Consider the following 23,979-nt stretch of genomic DNA (forward strand, 5'->3'; position numbering starts at 1 on the left):
GTCCTGTTATACACACAGTGCTGCGACCCACAGTCCTGTTATACACACAGTGCTGGGACACTCAGTCCTATTATACACACAGTCAGTGCTGGGACACTCAGTCCTGTTATACACACAGTGCTGGGACACTCAGTCCTGTTATACACACAGTGCTGGGACACTCAGTCCTGTTATATACACAGTGCTGGGACACTCAGTCCTGTTATACACAGTGGTGGGACACTCAGTCCTGTTATACACACAGTGCCGGGACACTCAGTCCTGTTATACACACAGTGCTTAGACAGTCAGTCCTGTTATACACACAGTGCTGAGACACTCAGTCCTGTTAAACACACAGTCAGTGCTGGGACACTCAGTCCTGTTATACACACAGTGCTGGGACACTCAGTCCTAATATACACACAGTGCTGGGACACTCAGTCCTAATATACACACAGTGCTGGGACACTCAGTTCTGTTATACACACAGTGCTGGGACACTCAGTCCTGTTATACACACAGTCAGTGCTGGGACACTCAGTCCTGTTATACACACAGTGCTGGGACCCGCAGTCCTGTTATACACACAGTGCTGGGACACTCAGTCCTGTTATACACACAGTGCTGGGACACTCAGTCCTGTTATACACACAGTGCTGGGACACTCAGTCCTGTTACACACACAGTGCTGGGATACTCAGTCCTGTTAGACACACAGTCAGTGCTGGGACACTCAGTCCTGTTATACACACAGTCAGTGCTGGGACACTCAGTCCTGTTATACACACAGTGCTAGGACACTCAGTCCTGTTATACACACAGTGCTGGGACACTCAGTCCTGTTATACACACAGTGCTGGGACACTCAGTCCTGTTATACACACAGTGCTGGGACACTCAGTCCTGTTATACACACAGTGCTGGGAGACTCAGTCTTGTTATACACACAGTGCTGGGACACTCAGTCTTGTTATACACACAGTGCTGGGACACTCAGTCCTGTTATACACACAGTGCTGGGACACTCAGTCCTGTTATACACATAGTGCTGGGACACTCAGTCTTGTTATACACACAGTGCTGGGACACAGTCTTGTTATACACACAGTGCTGGGACACTCAGTCTTGTTATACACACAGTCAGTGCTGGGACCCGCAGTCCTGTTATACACACAGTCAGTGCTGGGACACTCAGTCGTGTTTTACACACAGTGCTGGGACACTCAGTCCTGTTATACACAGTGCTGGGACCCGCAGTCCTGTTATGCACACAGTGCTGGGACACTCAGTCCTGTTATACACACAGTCAGTGCTGGGACCCGCAGTCCTGTTATGCACACAGTGCTGGGACACTCAGTCCTGTTATACACACAGTGCTGGGACACTCAGTCCTATTATACACACAGTCAGTGCTGGGACACTCAGTCCTGTTATACACACAGTGCTGGGACACTCAGTCCTGTTATACACACAGTGCTGGGACACTCAGTCCTGTTATATACACAGTGCTGGGACACTCAGTCCTGTTATACACAGTGCTGGGACACTCAGTCCTGTTATGCACACAGTGCCGGGACACTCAGTCCTGTTATACACACAGTGCTTGGACAGTCAGTCCTGTTATACACACAGTGCTGAGACACTCAGTCCTGTTAAACACACAGTCAGTGCTGGGACACTCAGTCCTGTTATACACACAGTGCTGGGACACTCAGTCCTAATATACACACAGTGCTGGGACACTCAGTCCTAATATACACACAGTGCTGGGACACTCAGTCCTAATATACACACAGTGCTGGGACACTCAGTCCTGTTATACACACAGTCAGTGCTGGGACACTCAGTCCTGTTATACACACAGTGCTGGGACCCGCAGTCCTGTTATACACACAGTGCTGGGACCCGCAGTCCTGTTATACACACAGTGCTGGGACACTCAGTCCTGTTATACACACAGTGCTGGGACACTCAGTCCTGTTATACACACAGTGCTGGGACACTCAGTCCTGTTACACACACAGTGCTGGGATACTCAGTCCTGTTAGACACACAGTCAGTGCTGGGACACTCAGTCCTGTTATACACACAGTCAGTGCTGGGACACTCAGTCCTGTTATACACACAGTGCTAGGACACTCAGTCCTGTTATACACACAGTGCTGGGACACTCAGTCCTGTTATACACACAGTGCTGGGACACTCAGTCCTGTTATACACACAGTGCTGGGACACTCAGTCCTGTTATACACACAGTGCTGGGAGACTCAGTCTTGTTATACACACAGTGCTGGGACACTCAGTCTTGTTATACACACAGTGCTGGGACACTCAGTCCTGTTATACACACAGTGCTGGGACACTCAGTCCTGTTATACACATAGTGCTGGGACACTCAGTCTTGTTATACACACAGTGCTGGGACACTCAGTCTTGTTATACACACAGTCAGTGCTGGGACACTCAGTCCTGTTATACACACAGTGCTGGGACACTCAGTCTTGTTATACACACAGTGCTGGGACACAGTCTTGTTATACACACAGTGCTGGGACACTCAGTCTTGTTATACACACAGTCAGTGCTGGGACCCGCAGTCCTGTTATACACACAGTCAGTGCTGGGACACTCAGTCGTGTTTTACACACAGTGCTGGGACACTCAGTCCTGTTATACACAGTGCTGGGACCCGCAGTCCTGTTATGCACACAGTGCTGGGACACTCAGTCCTGTTATACACACAGTCAGTGCTGGGACCCGCAGTCCTGTTATGCACACAGTGCTGGGACACTTAGTCCTGTTATACACACAGTGCTGGGACACTCAGTCCTATTATACACACAGTCAGTGCTGGGACACTCAGTCCTGTTATACACACAGTGCTGGGACACTCAGTCCTGTTATACACACAGTGCTGGGACACTCAGTCCTGTTATATACACAGTGCTGGGACACTCAGTCCTGTTATACACAGTGCTGCGACACTCAGTCCTGTTAGACACACAGTGCCGGGACACTCAGTCCTGTTATACACACAGTGCTTGGACAGTCAGTCCTGTTATACACACAGTGCTGAGACACTCAGTCCTGTTAAACACACAGTCAGTGCTGGGACACTCAGTCCTGTTATACACACAGTGCTGGGACACTCAGTCCTAATATACACACAGTGCTGGGACACTCAGTCCTAATATACACACAGTGCTGGGACACTCAGTTCTGTTATACACACAGTGCTGGGACACTCAGTCCTGTTATACACACAGTCAGTGCTGGGACACTCAGTCCTGTTATACACACAGTGCTGGGACCCGCAATCCTGTTATACACACAGTGCTGGGACCCGCAGTCCTGTTATACACACAGTGCTGGGACACTCAGTCCTGTTATACACACAGTGCTGGGACACTCAGTCCTGTTATACACACAGTGCTGGGACACTCAGTCCTGTTATACACACAGTGGTGGGACACTCAGTCCTGTTATACACACAGTCAGTGCTGGGACACTCAATCCTGTTATACACACAGTGCTGGGACACTCAGTCCTGTTATACACACAGTGCTGGGACACTCAGTCTTGTTATACACACAGTCAGTGCTGGGACCCGCAGTCCTGTTATACACACAGTGGTGGGACACTCAGTCCTGTTATACACACAGTGGTGGGACACTCAGTCTTGTTATACACACAGTGCTGGGACACTCAGTCTTGTTATACACACAGTGCTGGAACACTCAGTCCTGTTATACACACAGTCAGTGCTGGGACACTCAGTCCTGTTATACACACAGTGCTGGGACACTCAGTCCTGTTATACACACAGTGCTGGGACCCGCAGTCCTGTTATACACACAGTGCTGGGACACTCAGTCCTGTTAGACACACAGTGCTGGGACACTCAGTCCTGTTAGACACACAGTCCTGTTATACGCACAGTGCTGGGACCCGCAGTCCTGTTATACACACAGTGCTGGGACACTCAGTCCTGTTATACACACAGTGCTGGGACACTCAGTCCTGTTATACACACAGTGCTGGGACACTCAGTCCTGTTATACACACAGTGCTGGGACACTCAGTCCTGTTATACACACAGTCAGTGCTGGGACACTCAGTCCTGTTATATACACAGTGCTGGGACACTCAGTCCTGTTATACACACAGTCAGTGCTGGGAGACTCAGTCCTGTTATACACACAGTGCTGGGACACTCAGTCCTGTTATACACACAGTCAGTGCTGGGACACTCAGTCCTGTTATACACACAGTCAGTGCTGGGACACTCAGTCCTGTTATACACACAGTCAGTGCTGGGACACTCAGTCCTGTTATACACACAGTGCTGGGACACTCAGTCCTGTTATACACACAGTGCTGGGACACTCAGTCCTGTTATACACACAGTCAGTGCTGGGACACTCAGTCCTGTTATACACACAGTGCTGGGACACTCAGTCCTGTTATACACACAGTCAGTGCTGGGACACTCAGTCCTGTTATACACACAGTGCTGGGACACTCAGTCCTAATATACACACAGTGCTGGGACACTCAGTCCTAATATACACACAGTGCTGGGACACTCAGTCCTAATATACACACAGTGCTGGGACACTCAGTTCTGTTATACACACAGTGCTGGGACACTCAGTCCTGTTATACACACAGTCAGTGCTGGGACACTCCGTCCTGTTATACACACAGTGCTGGGACACTCAGTCCTGTTATACACACAGTCAGTGCTGGGACACTCAGTCCTGTTATACACACAGTGCTGGGACACTCAGTCCTGTTATACACACAGTGCTGGGACACTCAGTCCTGTTATACACACAGTCAGTGCTGGGACACTCAGTCCTGTTATACACATCGTGCTGGGACACTCAGTCCTGTTATACACACAGTGCTGGGACACTCAGTCCTGTTATACACACAATGCTGGGACACTCAGTCCTGTTATACACACAGTGCTGGGACACTCAGTCCCGTTAGACACACAGTCAGTGCTGGGACACTCAGTCCTGTTATACACACAGTGCTGGGACACTCAGTCTTGTTATACACACAGTGCTGGGACACTCAGTCCTGTTATACACACAGTGCTGGGACACTCAGTCCTGTTATACACACAGTGCTGGGACACTCAGTCCTGTTATACACACAGTGCTGGGAGTCTCAGTCCTGTTATACACACAGTGCTGGGACACTCAGTCCTGTTATACACACAGTCAGTGCTGGGACACTCAGTCCTGTTATACACACAGTGCTGGGACACTCAGTCCTGTTATACACACAGTGCTGGGACACTCAGTCCTGTTATACACACAGTCAGTGCTGGGACACTCAGTCCTGTTATACACACAGTGCTGGGACACTCAGTCCTGTTATACACACAGTGCTGGGACACTCAGTCCTAATATACACACAGTGCTGGGACACTCAGTCCTGTTATACACACAGTCAGTGCTGGGACACTCAGTCCTGTTATACACACAGTGCTGGGACACTCAGTCCTAATATACACACAGTGCTGGGACACTCAGTCCTGTTATACACACAGTGCTGGGACACTCAGTCCGAATATACACACAGTGCTGGGACACTCAGTCCTGTTATACACACAGTGCTGGGACCCGCAGTCCTGTTATACACACAGTGCTGGGACACTCAGCCCTGTTATACACACAGTCAGTGCTGGGACACTCAGTCCTGTTATACACACAGTGCTGGGACACTCAGTCCTGTTATACATACAGTCAGTGCTGGGACACTTAGTCCTGTTATACACACAGTGCTGGGACCCGCAGTCCTGTTATACACACAGTGCTGGGACACTCAGTCCTGTTATACACACAGTCAGTGCTGGGACACTCAGTCCTGTTGTACACACAGTGCTGGGACACTCAGTCCTGTTATACACACAGTGCTGGGACACTCAGTCCTGTTATACACATAGTGCTGGGACACTCAGTCCTGTTATACACACAGTGCTGGGACACTCAGTCCTGTTATACACACAGTCAGTGCTGGGACACTCAGTCCTGTTATACACACAGTGCTGGGACCCGCAGTCCTGTTATACACACAGTGCTGGGACAGTCCACTACCTTACCGGCGCTGTAGAAATGCAACAAGTTGTTGTTGTTGTTGTTGAGAATGTCAGTCCTGGATCGCTCTCCTTGCCCCCTCTGCTGGTGAGAAGTGGTTCCTGCAGTTTCCGCTCCGATTGTTATCGAAACATAGAAAATAGGTGCAGGAATAGGCCATTCGGCCCTTCGAGCCTGCACCACCATTCAATAAGATCATGGCTGATCATTCCCTCAGTACCCCTTTCCTGCTTTCTCTCCATACCTTTAGCCGTAAGGGCCACATCGAACTCCCTCTTGAATATATCCAACATGCTGGACTCCACAACCTTCTGTGGTGGAGAATTCCACAAGTTCACCAATCTCTGGGTGAAAAAGTTTCTCCTCATCTCAGTTCTAAATGGCTTACCCCTTATCTTTAGACTGTGACCCCTGGTTCTGGACTTCCCCAACATTGGGAACATTCTTCTTGCATCTAACTTGTCCAGTCCCGTCCGAATTTCATATGTTTCTATGAGATCCCCTCTCATTCTTCTAAACTCCAGTTAATATAAGCCTAGTCGATCCAGTCTTTCTTCATATGTCAGTCCTGCCATCCCGGGAATCAGTCTGTTGAACCTTCGCTGCACTCCCTCAATAGCAGGAATGTCCTTCCTCAGATTAGGAGACCAAAACTGCACACAATACTTAAGGTGTGGCCTCACCAAGGCCCTGTACAACTGCAGTAAAACCTCCCTGCTCCTGCTCCAACAGCAAAGCACGTTCTCCCCTCGGTCCTGGAGGAAAGGTGCACAGTGCCTGCCTGCATTCAGGCACCAAGCCATCGCGGGAGCAGCCAACTCCAGCTTCCACCCCTAGTCTGTGCTGTTGGCTGATCTTCGCCAGTGAATTTCAATGTATAACACACTAGTTAGGCCACAGCTGGAGTACTGTATGCAGTTCTGGTCACCACATTACAGGAAAAATGTGATTGCACTCGAGAGGGTACAGAGGAGATTTATGAGGATGTTGGCTGGACTGGAGAATTTTAGCTATGAGGAAAGATTGGATAGGCTGGGGTTGTTTTCTTTGGAACACAGGGGCTGAGGGGAGACTTGATTGAGGTGTATAACATTATGAGGGGCCTGGATAGAGTGGATAGGAAGGACCTGTTTCCCTTAACAGAGGGGTCAACATAATTGGTAGAAGGTTTAGAGGGGATTTGAGGGGAAATTTCTTCACCCAGAGGGTGGTGGGGGTCTGGAACTCACTGCCTGAAAGGGTGGTAGAGGCAGAAACCCTCACCACATTTAAAAAGTACCTGGATGTGCACTTGAAAGAAGACACAAATAACCTTCCGAATGTACTAGGGGACAGTGGGTCTAGTGAGAAGGAGGAACTGAAGGATATCTTTACTAGGCGGGAAATTGTGTTAGGGAAATTGATGGGATTGAAGGCCGATAAATCCCCGGGGCCTAATAGTTTGCATCCCAGAGTATTTAAGGAAGTGGCCCTAGAAATAGTGGATGCATTGGTGATCATTTTCCAACAATCTTATCGACTCTGGATCGGTTCCTATGGACTGGAGGGTAGCTAATGTAACATCACTTTTTAAAAAAGGAGGGAGAGAGAAAACGGGTAATTATAGACCGGTTAGCTTGACATCAGTAGTGGGGAAAATGTTGGAATCAATCATTAAGGATGAAATAGCAGCACATTTGGAAAGCAGTGACAGGATCGGACCAAGTCAGCATGGATTTATGAAAGGGAAATCATGCTTGACGAATCTTCTGGAATTTTTTGAGGATGTAACTAGCAGAGTGGACAACGGAGAACCAGTGGATGTAGTGTATTTGGACTTTCAAAAGGCTTTTGACAAGGTCCCGCACAAGAGATTGATGTGCAAAATCAAAGCGCATAGTATTGGGGGTAATGTACTGACGTGGATAGAGAACTGGTTGACAGACAGGAAGCAGAGAGTCGGGATAAACGGGTCCTTTTCAGAATGGCAGGCAGTGACTAGTGGAGTGCCGCAGGGCTCAGTGCTGGGACCCCAGCTATTTACAATATACATTAACGATTTAGATGAAGGAATTGAATGTAATATCTCCAAATTTGTGGATGGCACTAAACTGGGTGGCGGTGTGAGCTGTGAGGAGGACGCTAAGAGGCTGCAGGGTGACTTAGACAGGTTAGGTGAGTGGGCAAATACATGGCAGATACAGCATAATGTGGATAAATGTGAGGTTATCCATTTTGGGGGCAAAAACACAAAGGCAGAATATTATCTGAATGGTGGCAGACTAGGAAAAGGGGAGGTGCAACGAGACCTGGGTGTCATGGTTCATCAGTCATTGAAAGGTGGCATGCAGGTACAGCAGGCTGTAAAGAAGGCAAATGGCATGTTGGCCTTCATAGCGAGAGGATTTGAGTATAGGAGCAGGGAGGTCTTACTGCAGTTGGACAGGGCCATAGTGAGGCCTCACCTGGAATATCGTGTTCAGTTTTGGTCTCCTAATCTGAGGAAGGACGTTCTTGCTATTAAGGGAGTGCAGCAAAGGTTCACCTGACTGATTCCCGGGATGGCTGGACTGTCATATGAGGAGAGACTGGATCAACTGAGTCTTTATTCACTGGAGTTTAGAAGGATGAGAGGGGATCTCATAGAAACGTAGAAGATTCTGACGGGACTGGACAGGTTAGATGCGGGAAGAATGTTCCCGATGTTGGGGAAGTCCAGAACCAGGGGACATAGTCTTAGGATAAGGGGTAGGCCATTTAGGACTGAGATGAGGAGAAACTTCTTCACTCAGAGAGTTGTTAACCTGTGGAATTCCCTGCCGCAGAGAGTTGTTGAGGCCAGTTCATTGGATATATTCAACAGGGAGTTAGATGTGGCCCTTACGGCTAAAGGGATCAAGGGGAATGAAGAGAAAGCAGAAAAGGGATACTGAGGTGAATGATCAGCCATCATCTTATTGAATGGTGATGCAGGCGCAAAGGACCGAATGGCCTACTCCTGCACCTATTTTCTATGTTTCTATGAAGTGCTGTAACCTACAGGGCTACGGACCGAGAGCTGGAAAGTGGGATTAGGCTGGATAGCTCTTTGTCGGCCGGCGTGGACACGATGGGCCGAATGGCCTCCTTCCGTGCTGTAAATTTCTGTGATTCTATAAATGTAGGCAAATATGAGGTCATCCACTTTGGACCAAAAAGGATAGAACAAGGGACTGTCTAAATGGTGAAAGGCTCAAACAGGGGAGGCCCAAAGGTATTTTGGGGGTTCAGGTACATCGATCATCACAATGTCATGGACAGGTACAGAGAATAATCAAACAGGCCAACGGAAAGCTGGCCTTTATATCTCGAGGACTGGAATACAAGGGGGTAGAGGTTATGCTGCAGCTGTACAAAGCCCTGGTTAGACCACACCTGGAGCACTGTGAGCAGTTCTGGGCCCCGCACCTTAGGGAGGGTATACTGACCTTGGAGGGAGTGCAGTGTGGGTTTACCAGAATGATACCCACACTCCCAGGTAAAGTTGTTGTATTCCCAAGAATTTAGAAGGTTAAGGGGCGATCTGATCGAAGTTTTCAGGATGTTAAGGGGAATAGAGAGGGTAGATTGACAGTGCGGCACTCCCTTAGTACTGCCCCTCCGACAGTGCAGCACCCCCTCAGTACTACCCCTCCGACAGTGCAGCCCTCCCTCAGTACTGCACCTCCGACAGTGCGGCGCTCCCTCAGTACTGCCCCTCCGACAGTGCGACGCTCCCTCAGCACTGCCCCTCCGACAGTGCGGCGCTCCCTCAGTGCTGCCCCTCCGACAGTGCGGGGCTCCCTCAGTACTTCCCCTCCAACAGTGCGGCGCTCCCTCAATACTGCCCCTCTGACAGTGCGGGGCTCCCTCAGTACTGCCCCTCCGACAGTGCGGGGCTCCCTCAGTACTGCCCCTCCGACAGTGCGGCGCTCCCTCAATACTGCCCCTCCGACAGTGCAGCACTCCCTCAGTACTACCCCTCCGACAGTGCGGGGCTCCCTCAGTACTGCCCCTCCGACAGTGCGGCGCTCCCTCAGTACTGCCCCACCGACAGTGCAGCACTCCCTCAGTACTGCCCCTCCGACAGTGCGGGGCTCCCTCAGTACTGCCCCTCCGACAGTGCGGCGCTCCCTCAGTACTGCCCCACCGACAGTGCAGCACTCCCTCAGTACTGCACTGGGAGCATCAGCCTGGATTTTTGTGCTCAAGTCTCTGGAGTGGGACTTAAACCCACAACCTCCTGACTGAGACGAGAGTGTTACCACTAAGACACGGCAGATGTTCTCAAAGGAGGAGGAGAGGTCAAGAAACAGTTGGGTGTAGGGACGGAATTCCAGGGAGAGACTTTCCTCCGTCTCGCGATTGTTTCTCCCTCCTGTCTGCTTTGTGCTGCTATTTTTACCCTCCTTCTACCTGCCCTCACTCTCTCTCCCTTCCTTCCTTTCTCCCTCTGGCTCTCCCCTACCTCCCTATCTCTGCACCATTGCTCTACCTCACTCCATCTGATCTCTCCCACCCTTTATCTCCCCTTCTATCTTGTTCCCAGCCTCCCTCTCTCTGTCCCCTTCTCTCTCCCCTCACTCTTTCTCTTTCCTTCCGTCACTCCTCCCTCTCTTTCTCCTTTCTCTCCCTCTTTCTAATCCATCCCTCTCTTTCGTGCCCTCTCTCCCTCCCTGCCTCTATCTCTTTCCATCTCTCATTTGCCCTCCCACTGTCTCTCTCCCATTCACTCTCTCTTTCCTTCCCTCCCTTCCCTTTACATTCCTCCGTCCGTACATTTCCTTCCCCTTTAACCTCCCCGTCTCTCTCCCTGCTTCCCTCCTTCTTCTCACTCAGTTTTGTTCCACTTTTTTTTCCAGGACACTTTTCAGGATTACCAGGAGATGTTCATCCAGTTTGGGTATGTGGTGCTTTTCTCCTCCGCATTCCCCCTCGCTGCGATGTGCGCCCTCATCAATAACGTGATCGAGATCCGTAGTGACGCCTTCAAACTGTGCACGGGTTCCCAGAGGCCGTTTGGCCAGAAAGTGGACAGCATCGGTCAGTGGCAGGTAGGGGAAATATTCACATTCGTCCAGTCACCACATCCTTGCATGGTCGCGAAACTAACCTCGAAAATAGATACAGCACCGACTATTCTCTATAATATACACAGGGGCTGCTATTCTCTATAATATACACAGGAGCAGCTATTCTCTATAATATACACAGGAGCAGCTATTCTCTATAATATACACTGGAGCAGCTATTCTCTATAATATACACAGGGGCTGCTATTCTCTACAATATACACAGGGGCTGCTATTCTCTATAATATACACTGGAGCAGCTATTCTCTATAATATACACAGGGGCTGCTATTCTCTATAATATACACTGGAGCAGCTATTCTCTATAATATACACAGGAGGTGCTCTTCTCTATTAAATATACAGGGTCTGCTATTCTCTATAATATACACAAGGACAGCTATTCTCCATAATATATACAGGCTGCTATTCTCTATAATATACACAGGGGCTGCTATTCTCTATAATATACACAGGCTGCTATTCTCTATAATATACACAGGGGCTGCTATTCTCTATAATATACACAGGGACTGCTATTCTCTATAATATACACAGGCTGCTATTCTCTATAATATACACAGGGGCTGCTATTCTCTATAATATACACAGGGGCTGCTATTCTCTATAATATACACAGAGGCTGCTATTCTCTATAATATACACAGGGGCTGCTATTCTCTATAATATACACAGGGGCTGCTATTCTCTAAATATACACAGGGGCTGCTATTCTCTATAATATACACAGGGGCTGCTATACTCTATAATATACACAGGGGCTGCTATTCTCTATAATATACACAGGGGCTGCTATTCTCTATAATATACACAGGGGCTGCTATTCTCTGTAATATACACAGAGACTGCTATTCTCTATACTATATACAGGCTGCTATTCCCTACAATATACCGAGGGGCTGACTGGCGCGTGCTCTGTGCTGCCTTGCTATTCCTGTGTGCACTGTGCTGTGCCAGTGATGCTGGGATTGTGCTCACCGCCAGTCGCTGTTTCTCCGCAGAATGTGATGGAGGCCATGGGCGTGTTGGCCATCATCGTCAACTGCTACCTGATCGGACAGTGCGGCCAGCTGCAGCGCCTCTTCCCCTCGCTCAGCTCGGAGATGGCCATCGTCCTCGTGGTCATCCTGGAGGTAAGGGGGCGCAGTGAGGGTCAGAGGCATAGTAAGAGTCAGGGGCACAGTGAGGATCAGAGGCCATAGAGAGGATCAGGGGCACAGTGAGGGTCAGAGGCACAGTGAGGGTCAGAGGCACAGTGAGGGTCAGAGGCACAGTGAGGGTCAGAGGCCAGAGAGAGGGTCAGGGGCACAGTGAGGATCAGGGGCACAGTGAGGGTCAGAGGCCAGAGAGAGGGTCAGGGGCACAGTGATGGTCAGAGGCACAGTGAGGGTCAGAGGCACAGTGAGGGTCAGAGGCACAGTGAGGGTCAGAGGCCAGAGAGAGGGTCAGGGGCACAGTGAGGATCAGGGGCACAGTGAGGGTCAGAGGCCAGAGAGAGGGTCAGGGGCACAGTGATGGTCAGAGGCACAGTGAGGGTCAGGGGCACAGTGAGGGTCAGGGGCACAGTGAGGATCAGGGGCACAGTGAGGGTCAGGGGCACAGTGAGGGTCAGAGGCCAGAGAGAGGGTCAGGGGCACAGTGAGGATCAGGGGCACAGTGAGGGTCAGAGACCAGAGAGAGGGTCAGGGGCACAGTGAGGATCAGGGGCACAGTGAGGGTCAGAGGCCAGAGAGAGGGTCAGGGGCACAGTGAGGGTCAGGGGCACAGTGAGGATCAGGGGCACAGTGAGGGTCAGAGGCACAGTGAGGGTCAGAGGCACAGTGAGGGTCAGAGGCATAGTGAGGGTCAGAGGCCATAGAGATGGTCAGATGTCTGGGGCGCAGCGAGGGTCAGAGGACAGTGAACGTCAGCGGTAAAGGGCTCAGCGAGGGTCAGGGGTGGTGATGTTGCAGGTAAGGAATGTGGGTTATATCAGTGTTACAGTGAGGGGTGTGGGGTATATCAGTGTTACAGTTAGGGTTGTGGGGTATATCAGTGTCACAGTGAGGGGTGTGGGGTACATCAGTATTACAGTGAGGGGTGTGGCATATATCAGTATTACAGTGAGGGGTGTGGGGTATATCAGTGTTACAGTGAGGGGTGTGGGGTATATCAGTATTACAGTGAGGGGTGTGGCGTATATCAGTATTACAGTGAGGGGTGTGGGGTATATCAGTGTTACAGTGAGGGGTGTGGATTATATCAGTATTACAGTGAGGGGTGTGGGGTATATCAATGTTACAGTGAGGGGTGTGGGGTATATCAGTGTTACAGTGAGGGGTGTGGGGTATATCAGTGTTACAGTGAGGGGTGTGGGGTGTATCAGTATTACAGTGAGGGGTATGTCACTATTACAGTGAGGGGTGTGTGGTATATCAGTGTTACAGTGAGGGGTGTGGGGTATATCAGTGTTACAGTGAGGGGTGTGGGGTATATCAGTATTACAGTGAGGGGTATGTCAGTATTACAGTGAGGGGTGTGGGGTATATCAATATTATAGTGAGGGGTGTGGGGTATATCAGTGTTACAGTGAGGGGTGTGGGGTATATCAGTGTTACAGTGAGGTGTGTGGGGTATATCAGTGTTACAGTGAGGGGTGTGGGGTATATCAGTGTTACAGTGAGGGGTGTGGGGTATATCAGTGTTACAGTGAGGGGTGTGGGGTATATCAGTGTTACAGTGAGGGGTGTGGGATATATCAGTGTTACAGTGAGGGGTGTGGGGTATATCAGTGTTACAGTGAGGGGTGTGGGGTATATCAGTGTTACAGTGAGGGGTGTGGGGTATATCAGTGTTACAGTGAGGGGTGTGGGGTATATTAATGTTACAGTGAGGGGTGTGGGGTATATCAGTGTTACAGTGAGAGGTGTGGGGTATATCAGTGTTACAGTGAGGGGTGTGGGCTATATCAGTGTTACAGTGAGGGGTGTGGGCTATATCAGTGTTACAGTGAGGGGTGTGGGGTATATCAGTGTTACAGTGTGGGGTATATCAGTGCTACAGTGAGGGGTGTGGGCTATATCAGTGTTACAGTGAGGGGTGTGGGCTATATCAGTGTTACAGTGAGGGGTATATCAGTGTTACAGTGAGGGGTGTGGGGTATATCAGTGTTACAGTTAGGGTTGTGGGGTATATCAGTGTCACAGTGAGGGGTGTGGGGTACATCAGTATTACAGTGAGGGGTGTGGCATATATCAGTATTACAGTGAGGGGTGTGGGGTATATCAGTGTTACAGTGAGGGGTGTGGGGTATATCAGTATTACAGTGAGGGGTGTGGCGTATATCAGTATTACAGTGAGGGGTGTGGGGTATATCAGTGTTACAGTGAGGGGTGTGGATTATATCAGTATTACAGTGAGGGGTGTGGGGTATATCAATGTTACAGTGAGGGGTGTGGGGTATATCAGTGTTACAGTGAGGGGTGTGGGGTATATCAGTGTTACAGTGAGGGGTGTGGGGTGTATCAGTATTACAGTGAGGGGTATGTCACTATTACAGTGAGGGGTGTGTGGTATATCAGTGTTACAGTGAGGGGTGTGGGGTATATCAGTGTTACAGTGAGGGGTGTGGGGTATATCAGTATTACAGTGAGGGGTATGTCAGTATTACAGTGAGGGGTGTGGGGTATATCAATATTATAGTGAGGGGTGTGGGGTATATCAGTGTTACAGTGAGGGGTGTGGGGTATATCAGTGTTACAGTGAGGTGTGTGGGGTATATCAGTGTTACAGTGAGGGGTGTGGGGTATATCAGTGTTACAGTGAGGGGTGTGGGGTATATCAGTGTTACAGTGAGGGGTGTGGGGTATATCAGTGTTACAGTGAGGGGTGTGGGATATATCAGTGTTACAGTGAGGGGTGTGGGGTATATCAGTGTTACAGTGAGGGGTGTGGGGTATATCAGTGTTACAGTGAGGGGTGTGGGGTATATCAGTGTTACAGTGAGGGGTGTGGGGTATATTAATGTTACAGTGAGGGGTGTGGGGTATATCAGTGTTACAGTGAGAGGTGTGGGGTATATCAGTGTTACAGTGAGGGGTGTGGGCTATATCAGTGTTACAGTGAGGGGTGTGGGCTATATCAGTGTTACAGTGAGGGGTGTGGGGTATATCAGTGTTACAGTGAGGGGTGTGGGATATATCAGTGTTACAGTGAGGGGTGTGGGGTATATCAGTGTTACAGTGAGGGGTGTGGGGTATATCAGTGTTCCAGTGAGGGGTGTGGGGTATATCAGTGTTCCAGTGAGGGGTGTGGGGTATATCAATGTTACAGTGAGGGGTGTGGGGTATATCAGTGTTACAGTGAGGGGTGTGGGGTATATCAGTGTTACAGTGAGGGGTGTGGGCTATATCAGTGTTACAGTGAGGGGTGTGGGGTATATCAGTGTTACAGTGAGGGGTGTGGGGTATATCAGTGTTACAGTGAGGGGTGTGGGGTATATCAGTGTTACAGTGAGGGGTGTGGGGTATATCAGTGTTACAGTGAGGGGTGTGGGGTATATCAGTGTTACAGTGAGGGGTGTGGGGTATATCAGTGTTACAGTGAGGGGTGTGGGGTATATCAGTGTTACAGTGAGGGGTGTGGCGTATATCAGTGTTACAGTGAGGGGTGTGGGGTACATCAGTGTTACAGTAACCTGGTTCTCTGTCCTGCAGCACTTTGCGTTCCTTCTGAAGTATGTGCTCCAGATCGCAATTCCGGATGTTCCGGCCTGGGTGGCTGAGGAAATGGCGAAGTTGGAATATCAGCGGAGGGAGGCATTTAAGGTAAATTCTTGCCTTGGGTCCAGTTTCCACTTGTTAGCTGACTGTCGTACTCTCGCCGTGATCGACAAATTTAGAACTGACAGGGGGAACAGAGTGAAATGTAAATACTTTGGCCCTTTTGTTACTTTTGCGCGACCGCTTTGTCGAATTTGCCAACCCGTGAAACAACGTGTCACCTGTGGCTCAGTGGGCAGCACTCTCGCCTCTGAGTCAGAAGGTTGTGGGTTCGAGTCCCAACTCTAGGTACTTGAGCACATAAGAAAATCTAGGCTGACACTCCCAGTGCAGTACTGAGGGAGTGCCGCACTGTCGGAGGGGCAGTACTGAGGGAGTGCCGCACTGTCAGAGGGGCAGTCCTGAGGGAGTGCCGCACTGTCAGAGGGGCAGTACTGAGGGAGCGCCGCACTGTCGGAGGGGCAGTACTGAGGGAGTGCTGCAATGTCGGAGGGGCAGTACTGAGGGAGCGCAGCACTGTCGGAGGGGCAGTACTGAGGAAGCGCCGCACTGTTGGAGGTGCCATCTTTCGGATGAGATGTTAAACTGAGGCCCCGTCCGCTCTCTTGGTGGACGTAAAAGATCCCATGGCACTATTTCGAAGAAGAGCAGGGGAGTTATCCCCAGTGTCTTGAGGTCAATATTTATCCCTCAATCAACTTCACAAAAAACAGATTATCCAGTCATTATCAAATTGCTGTGTGTGGGAGCTTGCAGTGCGCAAATTGACTACCGCGTTTCCCACATTACAACAGTGACTACAATTCAAAAGTACTTCATTGGCTGTGAAGTCCTTTGTGTCCTAAGCTTAAATAAAGGACCCTATGAAGGTATGAAGGCAGAGTTGGCTAAAGTGGAAAGTAGATTAAAGTGTGGGATGGTTGATGAGCAGCTGCAGACATTTAAGGAGATATTTCATAACTCTCAACAAAAATATATCCCAATGAGAAGGAAAGACTGTAAGAGAAGGGATAACCATCCGTGGCTAACTAAGGAAATAAGGGATGGTATCAAATTGAAAACAAGGGCATACAAAGTGGCCAAGACTAGTGGGAGGCCAGAGGATTGGGAAACTTTTAAAAGCCAGCAAAGAACAACTAAAAAAAATAATAAAGAGAGGGAAGATAGATGATGAAAGTAAACTAGCACGAAATATAAAAACAGATAGTAAGAGTTTCTACAGGTACATAAAAAGGAAAAGAGTGGCTAAAGTAAATGTTGGTCCCCTAGAGGATGAGACTGGGGAATTAATAATGGACAACAGGGAAATGGCAGAGACATTGAACAAATATTTTGTATCGGTCTTCACGGTAGAAGACACTAAAAACATCCCAATAGTGGATAATCAAGGGGCTGTAGGGAGGGAGGAACTTAATACAATCACTATCACTAAAGAAGTAGTACTTGGTAAAATAATGGGACTAAAGGTGGACAAGTCCCCTGGACCTGACGGCTTACATCCCAGGGTCTTAAAAGAAGGGGCTGCAGAGATAGTGGATGCATTGGTTGCAATCTACCAAAATTTCCTGGATTCTGGGGCGGACCCAGCGGATTGGAAAATGGCAAATGTAACGCCGCTATTAAAAAAAGGAGGCAGACAAAAAGCAGGAAAATATAGACCAGTTAGCCTAACATCTGTCATTGGGAAAATGCTGGAGTCCATTATTAAGGAAGCAGTAGCAGGACATTTGGAAAAGCATAATTCAATCAGGCAGAGTCAGCATGGTTTTATGAAAGGGAAATCATGTTTGACAAATTTGCTGGAGTTCTTTGAGGATGTAATGAGCAGGGTGGATAAAGGGGAACCAGTGGATATGGTGTATTTGGATTTCCAGAAGACATTCGATAAGGTGCCACATAAAAGGTTACTGCAGAAGATAAAAGTTCACGGGGTTGGGGGTAATATATTAGCATGGATAGAGGATTGGCTAACTAACAGAAAACAGAGTCAGGATAAATGAGTCATTTTCCAGCTGGCAAACAGTAACTAGTGGAATGCCACAGGGATCAGTGCTGGGACCTCAACTATTTACAATCTATATTAATGATTTGGATGAAGGGACCGAGTGTAATGTAGCCAAGTTTGCTGATGATACAAAGATGGGTGGGAAAGCAAATTGTGAGGAGGACATAAGAAATCTGCAAAGGGACATAGACAGACTAAGTGAGTGGGCAAAAATTTGGGAGGTGGAGTATAATGTACAAAAATGTGAGGTTATCCATTTGGGCAGAAAAAATAGAAACGCAAAGTATAATTTAAATGGAGAAAAATTGCAAAGTGCTTCAGTACAGAGGGACCTGGGGGCCTTGTGTATGAAACACACAGTTAGTATGCAGGTACAGCAAGTAATCAGGAAGGCAAATGGAATGTTGGCCTTTATTGCAAGGGGGATAGAGTATAAAAGCAGAGAAGTCCTGCTACAACTGTACAGGGTATTGGTGAGGCCACACCTGGAGTACTGCGTACAGTTTTGGTCTCCGACAGTGCGGCGCTCCCTCAGTACTGCCCCTCCGACAGTGCGGCGCTCCCTCAGTACTGCCCCTCCGACAGTGCGCCGCTCCCTCAGTACTGCCCCTCCGACAGTGCGACGCTCCCTCAGTACTGCCCCTCCAACACTCCCTCAGTACTGCCCCTCCGACAGTGCGGCGCTCCCTCAGTACTGCCCCTCCGACAGTGCAGCGCTCCCTCAGTACTGCCCCTCCGACAGTGCAGCGCTCCCTCAGTACTGCCCCTCCGACAGTGCAGCGCTCCCTCAGTACTGCCCCTCCGACAGTGCAGCGCTCCCTCAGTACTGCCCCTCCGACAGTGCAGCGCTCCCTCAGTACTGCCCCTCCCACAGTGCGGCGCTCTCTCAGTACTCATAGGCGGTCCCTCGAACGAGGATGACTTGCTTCCACAAGATTTCACAGATATTTCAATGAAGGACCCGATGTTCCAGTCTTGAACTCCAACTGAGGGGTTGGAAGATGCCTGTGTGTGGATTTTTTTAACGTGTGGTGACCGTTGCACAGTATCTCCCTCAGTACTGCACTGGGAGTGTCAGCCTAGATTTTTTGTGTGCTGTCTTGAGCCCACAACCTTCTGACTCAGGCGAGTGTGCTACCCACTGAGCCACAGCTGATACTGACAAAATAATCAAAAGACTTTAAGTTCCCTAGTTCAACAATACTGAGTTCAGTTTTAAAAAGTATCAAAAAGAAACTACAGATTTAAAATTCCTTTCCCGCAATGAGTGTGCGCCAAATTCAGCTGGTATACATACAGTCCTTCTCGAGGGATCAGTTCGAGTTGGTCGTAGGCTCCAAGATTCGCATGGCCTGATCGAACACCTCCCTGTAGTTCTTCCTCAAGACACGTATTCTACAGCCTTTGTTCTTCATTCAAATACTGTCTTGCACGCTTCTTTTGTGCTCAAGGAGGAATTTCTTCTCTCAGAGGGTTGTAAATCTGTGGAATTCTCTGCCCCAGAGAGCTGTGGAGGCTGGGTCATTGAATATATTTAAGGTGGCGATAGACAGATTTTTGAACGATAAGGGAGTCAAGGGTTATGGGGAGTGGGCTGGGAAGTGGAGCTGAGTCCATGATCAGATCAGCCATGATCTTATTAAATGGTGGAGCAGGCTCAAGGAGCCGTACTCCTGCTCCTATTTCTTATGTTCTTGTGAAAGGCGCTATATGAATGCAAGTCTTTTTTTTCTTCTTACTGATCTTCCTTACCTTTCGAGCAGAAACACGAGCGACAGGCACAGCAACACTACCAGCAACAACAGAAACGTAGGCAGCGGGAGGAAGAGGAGAAGCACAGGCAGGAGCAGAAGGAGAACCTGCAGTCGAGGAAGGACCACGAGACGGGGAAGGAGGAGGGGAAGGCGGGGTCCCAGTCCTCCGATCACGCCCACAGCCGGGCCCACGGCAAGACCAAGGGAGCCCCGTCCGGCCAGCCCGCTGAGAAGCCCAAGCGGCCCAGCTCGCTGCTGGCCTCCAACAACGTGATGAAGCTGAAGCAGATCATCCCGCTGCAGGGCAAGTTCCTGTCCGGGGGCGGCGGGGGAGGAGGGGGCTGCCTGACCGCCAAATCCCCCCAGTCGCCGACGGCCAGCGAGAGCAAGCTGCCGGGCTTCCTCAGCTTCAAGTTCCTCAAGTCCCCGGCGGAGGGGAAGAAGGACGGAGCGGCGGCGGCCGAGAAGGAGAAGGTGCAGTCGCCCGCCAAGCCCTTCAACCCCGGCAAGCTCTTCAACTTCGGCAAGTCGGACGCCGCTGGCTTGACCGGTGGCAACGGGGCCACCACCACCCAGCCCAAGGCCGGGGGAGGGGCAGGCGGTGGGGGAGGGGCCAGCACGGGCTTAGGGGGAGGGGCCAGTGCAGGGGGCGGGGTCGGAGGAGGGCCGAGCGTGGGAGGGGGCGGGGCCAGTGGAGGGGGCGGGGCCGGCACGGGAGGAGGGGCCTCCTCCTTGGAAAGCGGCGATAAAGCCACCAGCAGGTCGGACCTTAACGGGCTCCCAGAGGCGGCAAACTCCGAGGACCCCAACACGCTCCCTTCAGAGGAGTCCGCCAGTCCCAAACGTTAACACACAGGACAGGGATTAAAGCAAAGGATCATGACTGTTTTATTTTTTGTTTTCGTTGGAACAGAAGAGGCTGAGGGGAGACCTTATTGAGGTGTGTAAAATTATGAGGGGCCTGGATGGAATGGATAGGAAGGACCTGTTTCCCTTGGCAGAGGGGTCAACAACCAGGGGGCATAGAGTTAAAGTAATTGGTAGAAGGTTTAGAGGGGATTTGAGGGGAAATGTCTTCACCCAGAGGGCGGTGGGGGTCTGGAACTCACTGCCTGAAAGGGTGGTAGAGGCAGAAGCCCTCACCACATTTAAGTAGTACTTGGATGTGCACCTGAAGTGCCGTAACCTGCAGGGCTACGGACCGAGAGCTGGACAGTGGGATTAGGCTGGGTAGCTCTTTGTCGGCCGGCGCGGACACGATGGGCCGAATGGCCCCCTTCCGTGCTGTAAGTTTCTGTGATTCTATGACCGACACAAACTTCAAGGCGAGGAAGGTGCCAACTGTTTTAAAAACATCCTTTACCAGTTCCGTTTCTTTCGCTATAACTTTATATTTAAAAAAAAAAATTAATTAATATTCAGGGATAGAAATCTGTGTGTGATAAACAGGATTCTGCTCATCTTCAGGTTTTTTTGTACAACATGGTCAGAGTAGGACATGTGTTTACCGAGATCGAGAGTTTTGGTTTTAAATTGCCGGGGTGGGTTGGGGGGGTTCAGCGATGAATTTTCTGTTAACCTTTCCTCCTCCCCATCCGTTTACTTTTAATACAAGGGACATTTTTTATCACTTTCTTCTCAATTTTGAGCCACCTTATCTCACTCCGCAACCTCTCAGCATAATCCATGCCCGAGATTCCGTCCAAAACATCGGTCGGGCAAAACTGAATTGAAAACATTTTCACCAATTTAAGTGTACAGAACCAGGCGTCATTTACGGAGAGCATGTGGCCCGAACTTAGAATCGTGGTTTGAAAGTCTGGGCTCCCCACGCTCTCTCCCTTCCTTCGCCTGTGTTTAATTGGGCTGTGAGTGAGCGGTAAATCGTGGAGACTTTGGGCGGCAGAGAAGGAATGCGGAGGATTTTACAACAACAACATGTGCATATATAGCGCCTTTAACGTAGTAAAACGTCCCAAGCGGCTTCACAGCAGCGATTATCAAACAGAATTTGACACCGAGCCGCATAAGGAGATATTAGAACAGGTATCAAAAGCTTGGTCAAAGAGGCAGGGTTTAAGAACATTAGAACAAGGAGCAGGAGTCGGCCATTCGGCCCCTCGAGTCTGCTCCGCCATTCAATGAGATCATGGCTGATCTTCGACCTCAACTCCACTTTCCTGCGCTATCCTCATATCCCTCGATTATCTTAGTTCCCAATAATCTATCGATTTCAGCCTTGAATATACTCAGAGACTGAGCCTCCACAGTCCTCTGGGGCAGAGAATCCCAAAGATTCACCACCCTCTGAGTGAAGAAATTCCTCCTCATCTCAGTCCTAAATGGCCGACCCCTTATCCTGAGACTGTGTCCCCTGGTTCTAGACTCCCCAGCCCGGGGGAAACAAACTCCCTGCATCTACCCTGTCAATCCCCCTCAGAATCGTATCCGTTAATCAAATTCTTTTCTTGCTCTGTTACCTAATGGCCGCCCATTCGTTGTGTATGCCTATGATTTTAAATCTACGATCATTGGTTACCAACCCACTTTCTAGAGGAAACCGCTTATGCTTATTTACTCTACTAACCTCCGCCTAACCTTATCTGCTCTAAGGACAACAATCCCAGCTTCTCCAGTCTCTCCACACAACGCAAGTCCAATTCTGGCCTCTTGTATATCCTCGATTTCCATCGCTCCACCATCGGTGGCCGTGCCTTCAGCTGCCTGGGCCCCAAACTCTGGAACTCCCTCCCTAAACCTCTCTGGCACTCTCTCCTCCTCTGAGGCACTCCGAGGCTCAGGGTAAGGGGCCGCCCATTTAAAACGGAAATGAGGTGGAATTTCTTCTCTGAGGGTTGTGAATCTTTGGAATTCTCTGTCCCAGAGAGCTGTGGAGGCTGGGTCATTGATAGATTTTTGAAAGATAAGGAAGTCAAGGGTTGTGGGGAGCGGGCAGGGAAGTGGAGTTGAGGCCAGGATCGGATCAGCCATGATCGTATTGAATGGCGGAGCAGGCTCGAGGGGCCGTCTCTGACGCCCCCCCCCCCCCGCATCCCACTCCTCATCTGCTCCCCCTTTAGTGACAAAGTTTCAGCCGCTTTGACCCACCGCCCCCCCCATTCCCTCCCTAAACCCCTCCCCACCTTCAGAAGCCGCCCCGAAAGCCCACCGTTCCCAACAAGCCATCGGTCTCCTTCCCGAACTCTTTGCCTTGCACTGCTTGGTGTCTTATTTCTGTCACTGGGACCAGTTTCACTACATTAAAGGTGCGATATATAAACACGTTTCTGCTGCTTTAGTTAAAATAAGACACAGGACGAGAAGGACTCAGGTAGAAACTGTTGAAAGGCAAGTGGTTGGTATCTGAATCGGGGTCGAGAGGAGGGGTGGGCTCGGGGTCGAGCGGAGGGGAGGGGTGAGGTTGGGTGGAAGGGAGGGGTCAGGCAGAAGGGAGGGGAGTGCTCGGGGTCGAGGGGAGGGTTCGGGCAGAGGGGAGGGGTGGGCTCGGCGGGAGCGGAGGGGAGGGGAGGGGTGGGGTTGAGGAGGGGTCGGCCGGAGGGGAGGAGTGGGTTCGGGGTCGGCGGGAGGGCAGGTGTGTGGTCAGGCAGAGGCGAGGGGTGGGGTCGGGAGGAGGGGTGGGGTCGGGGTTGGGCGTAGGGGAGGGATGGGCTCAGGCGGAGGGGAGGGGAGGGGTCGAGGGGAGGGGTGGGCTCAGGCGGAGGGGAGGGGTCGAGGGGAGGAGTGGGCTCAGGCGGAGGGGAGGGGTGGGCTCAGGCGGAGGGGAGGGGAGGGGTCGAGAGGAGGGGTGGGCTCAGGCGGAGGGGAGGGGTCGAGGGGAGGAGTGGGCTCAGGCGGAGGGGAGGGGAGGGGTGGGCTCAGGCGGAGGGGAGGGGAAGGGTCGAGGGGAGGGGTGGGCTCAGGCGGAGGGGAGAGGAGGGGTGGGGTCAGCAGCTCTGTTGGACATATTCCTGGAGAGGTTTCATCACATGACCTCCAGCCGCCTCACCCGGTCAAATGTCTTCTCCCTCATCCATCTCCAATACTTTAGTAAGAAATAAAGTGCTCAATGAAAATGGATTAAAACAACACAATGTTTTTTCCACACCCACTGTCTATGATTTTTCTCCCGGGTTTTTACTCCCGACAGTCTCCTGGAGATTAATCTTCGATTCCCGGAGACTCCAGGGCGATCCTGGAGGGTTGGTAACCCGAGTGAGTGGGAAGATAGGGGACATTCAGTAAGTAGTTGGATGGAAGGATTGTAGGTTTCTGTGGCAG

At 50.5% G+C, this 23,979-nt stretch overlaps 1 protein-coding gene across 1 annotated transcript in view; it reads left to right on the top strand.

The window, feature by feature from the left end:
- LOC139229107 (anoctamin-8-like) overlaps window positions 1-21,968 on the top strand; it is a 99,812-nt gene extending 77,844 nt beyond the window's left edge. The window contains exons 15-19 of the mRNA XM_070860767.1: window positions 10,952-11,143; window positions 12,184-12,315; window positions 15,877-15,987; window positions 19,711-20,302; window positions 20,420-21,968. Of these exons, the coding sequence (XP_070716868.1) occupies window positions 10,952-11,143; window positions 12,184-12,315; window positions 15,877-15,987; window positions 19,711-20,302; window positions 20,420-20,550 (1,158 nt within the window). The 3' untranslated portion in view covers window positions 20,551-21,968. The remainder of the gene's footprint in view (window positions 1-10,951; window positions 11,144-12,183; window positions 12,316-15,876; window positions 15,988-19,710; window positions 20,303-20,419) is intronic.
- Window positions 21,969-23,979: the final 2,011 nt, after the last annotated feature.

The sequence above is a fragment of the Pristiophorus japonicus genome, chromosome 18, assembly GCF_044704955.1.
Source record: "Pristiophorus japonicus isolate sPriJap1 chromosome 18, sPriJap1.hap1, whole genome shotgun sequence".
In the NCBI taxonomy this organism is placed as follows: domain Eukaryota; kingdom Metazoa; phylum Chordata; class Chondrichthyes; family Pristiophoridae; genus Pristiophorus; species Pristiophorus japonicus.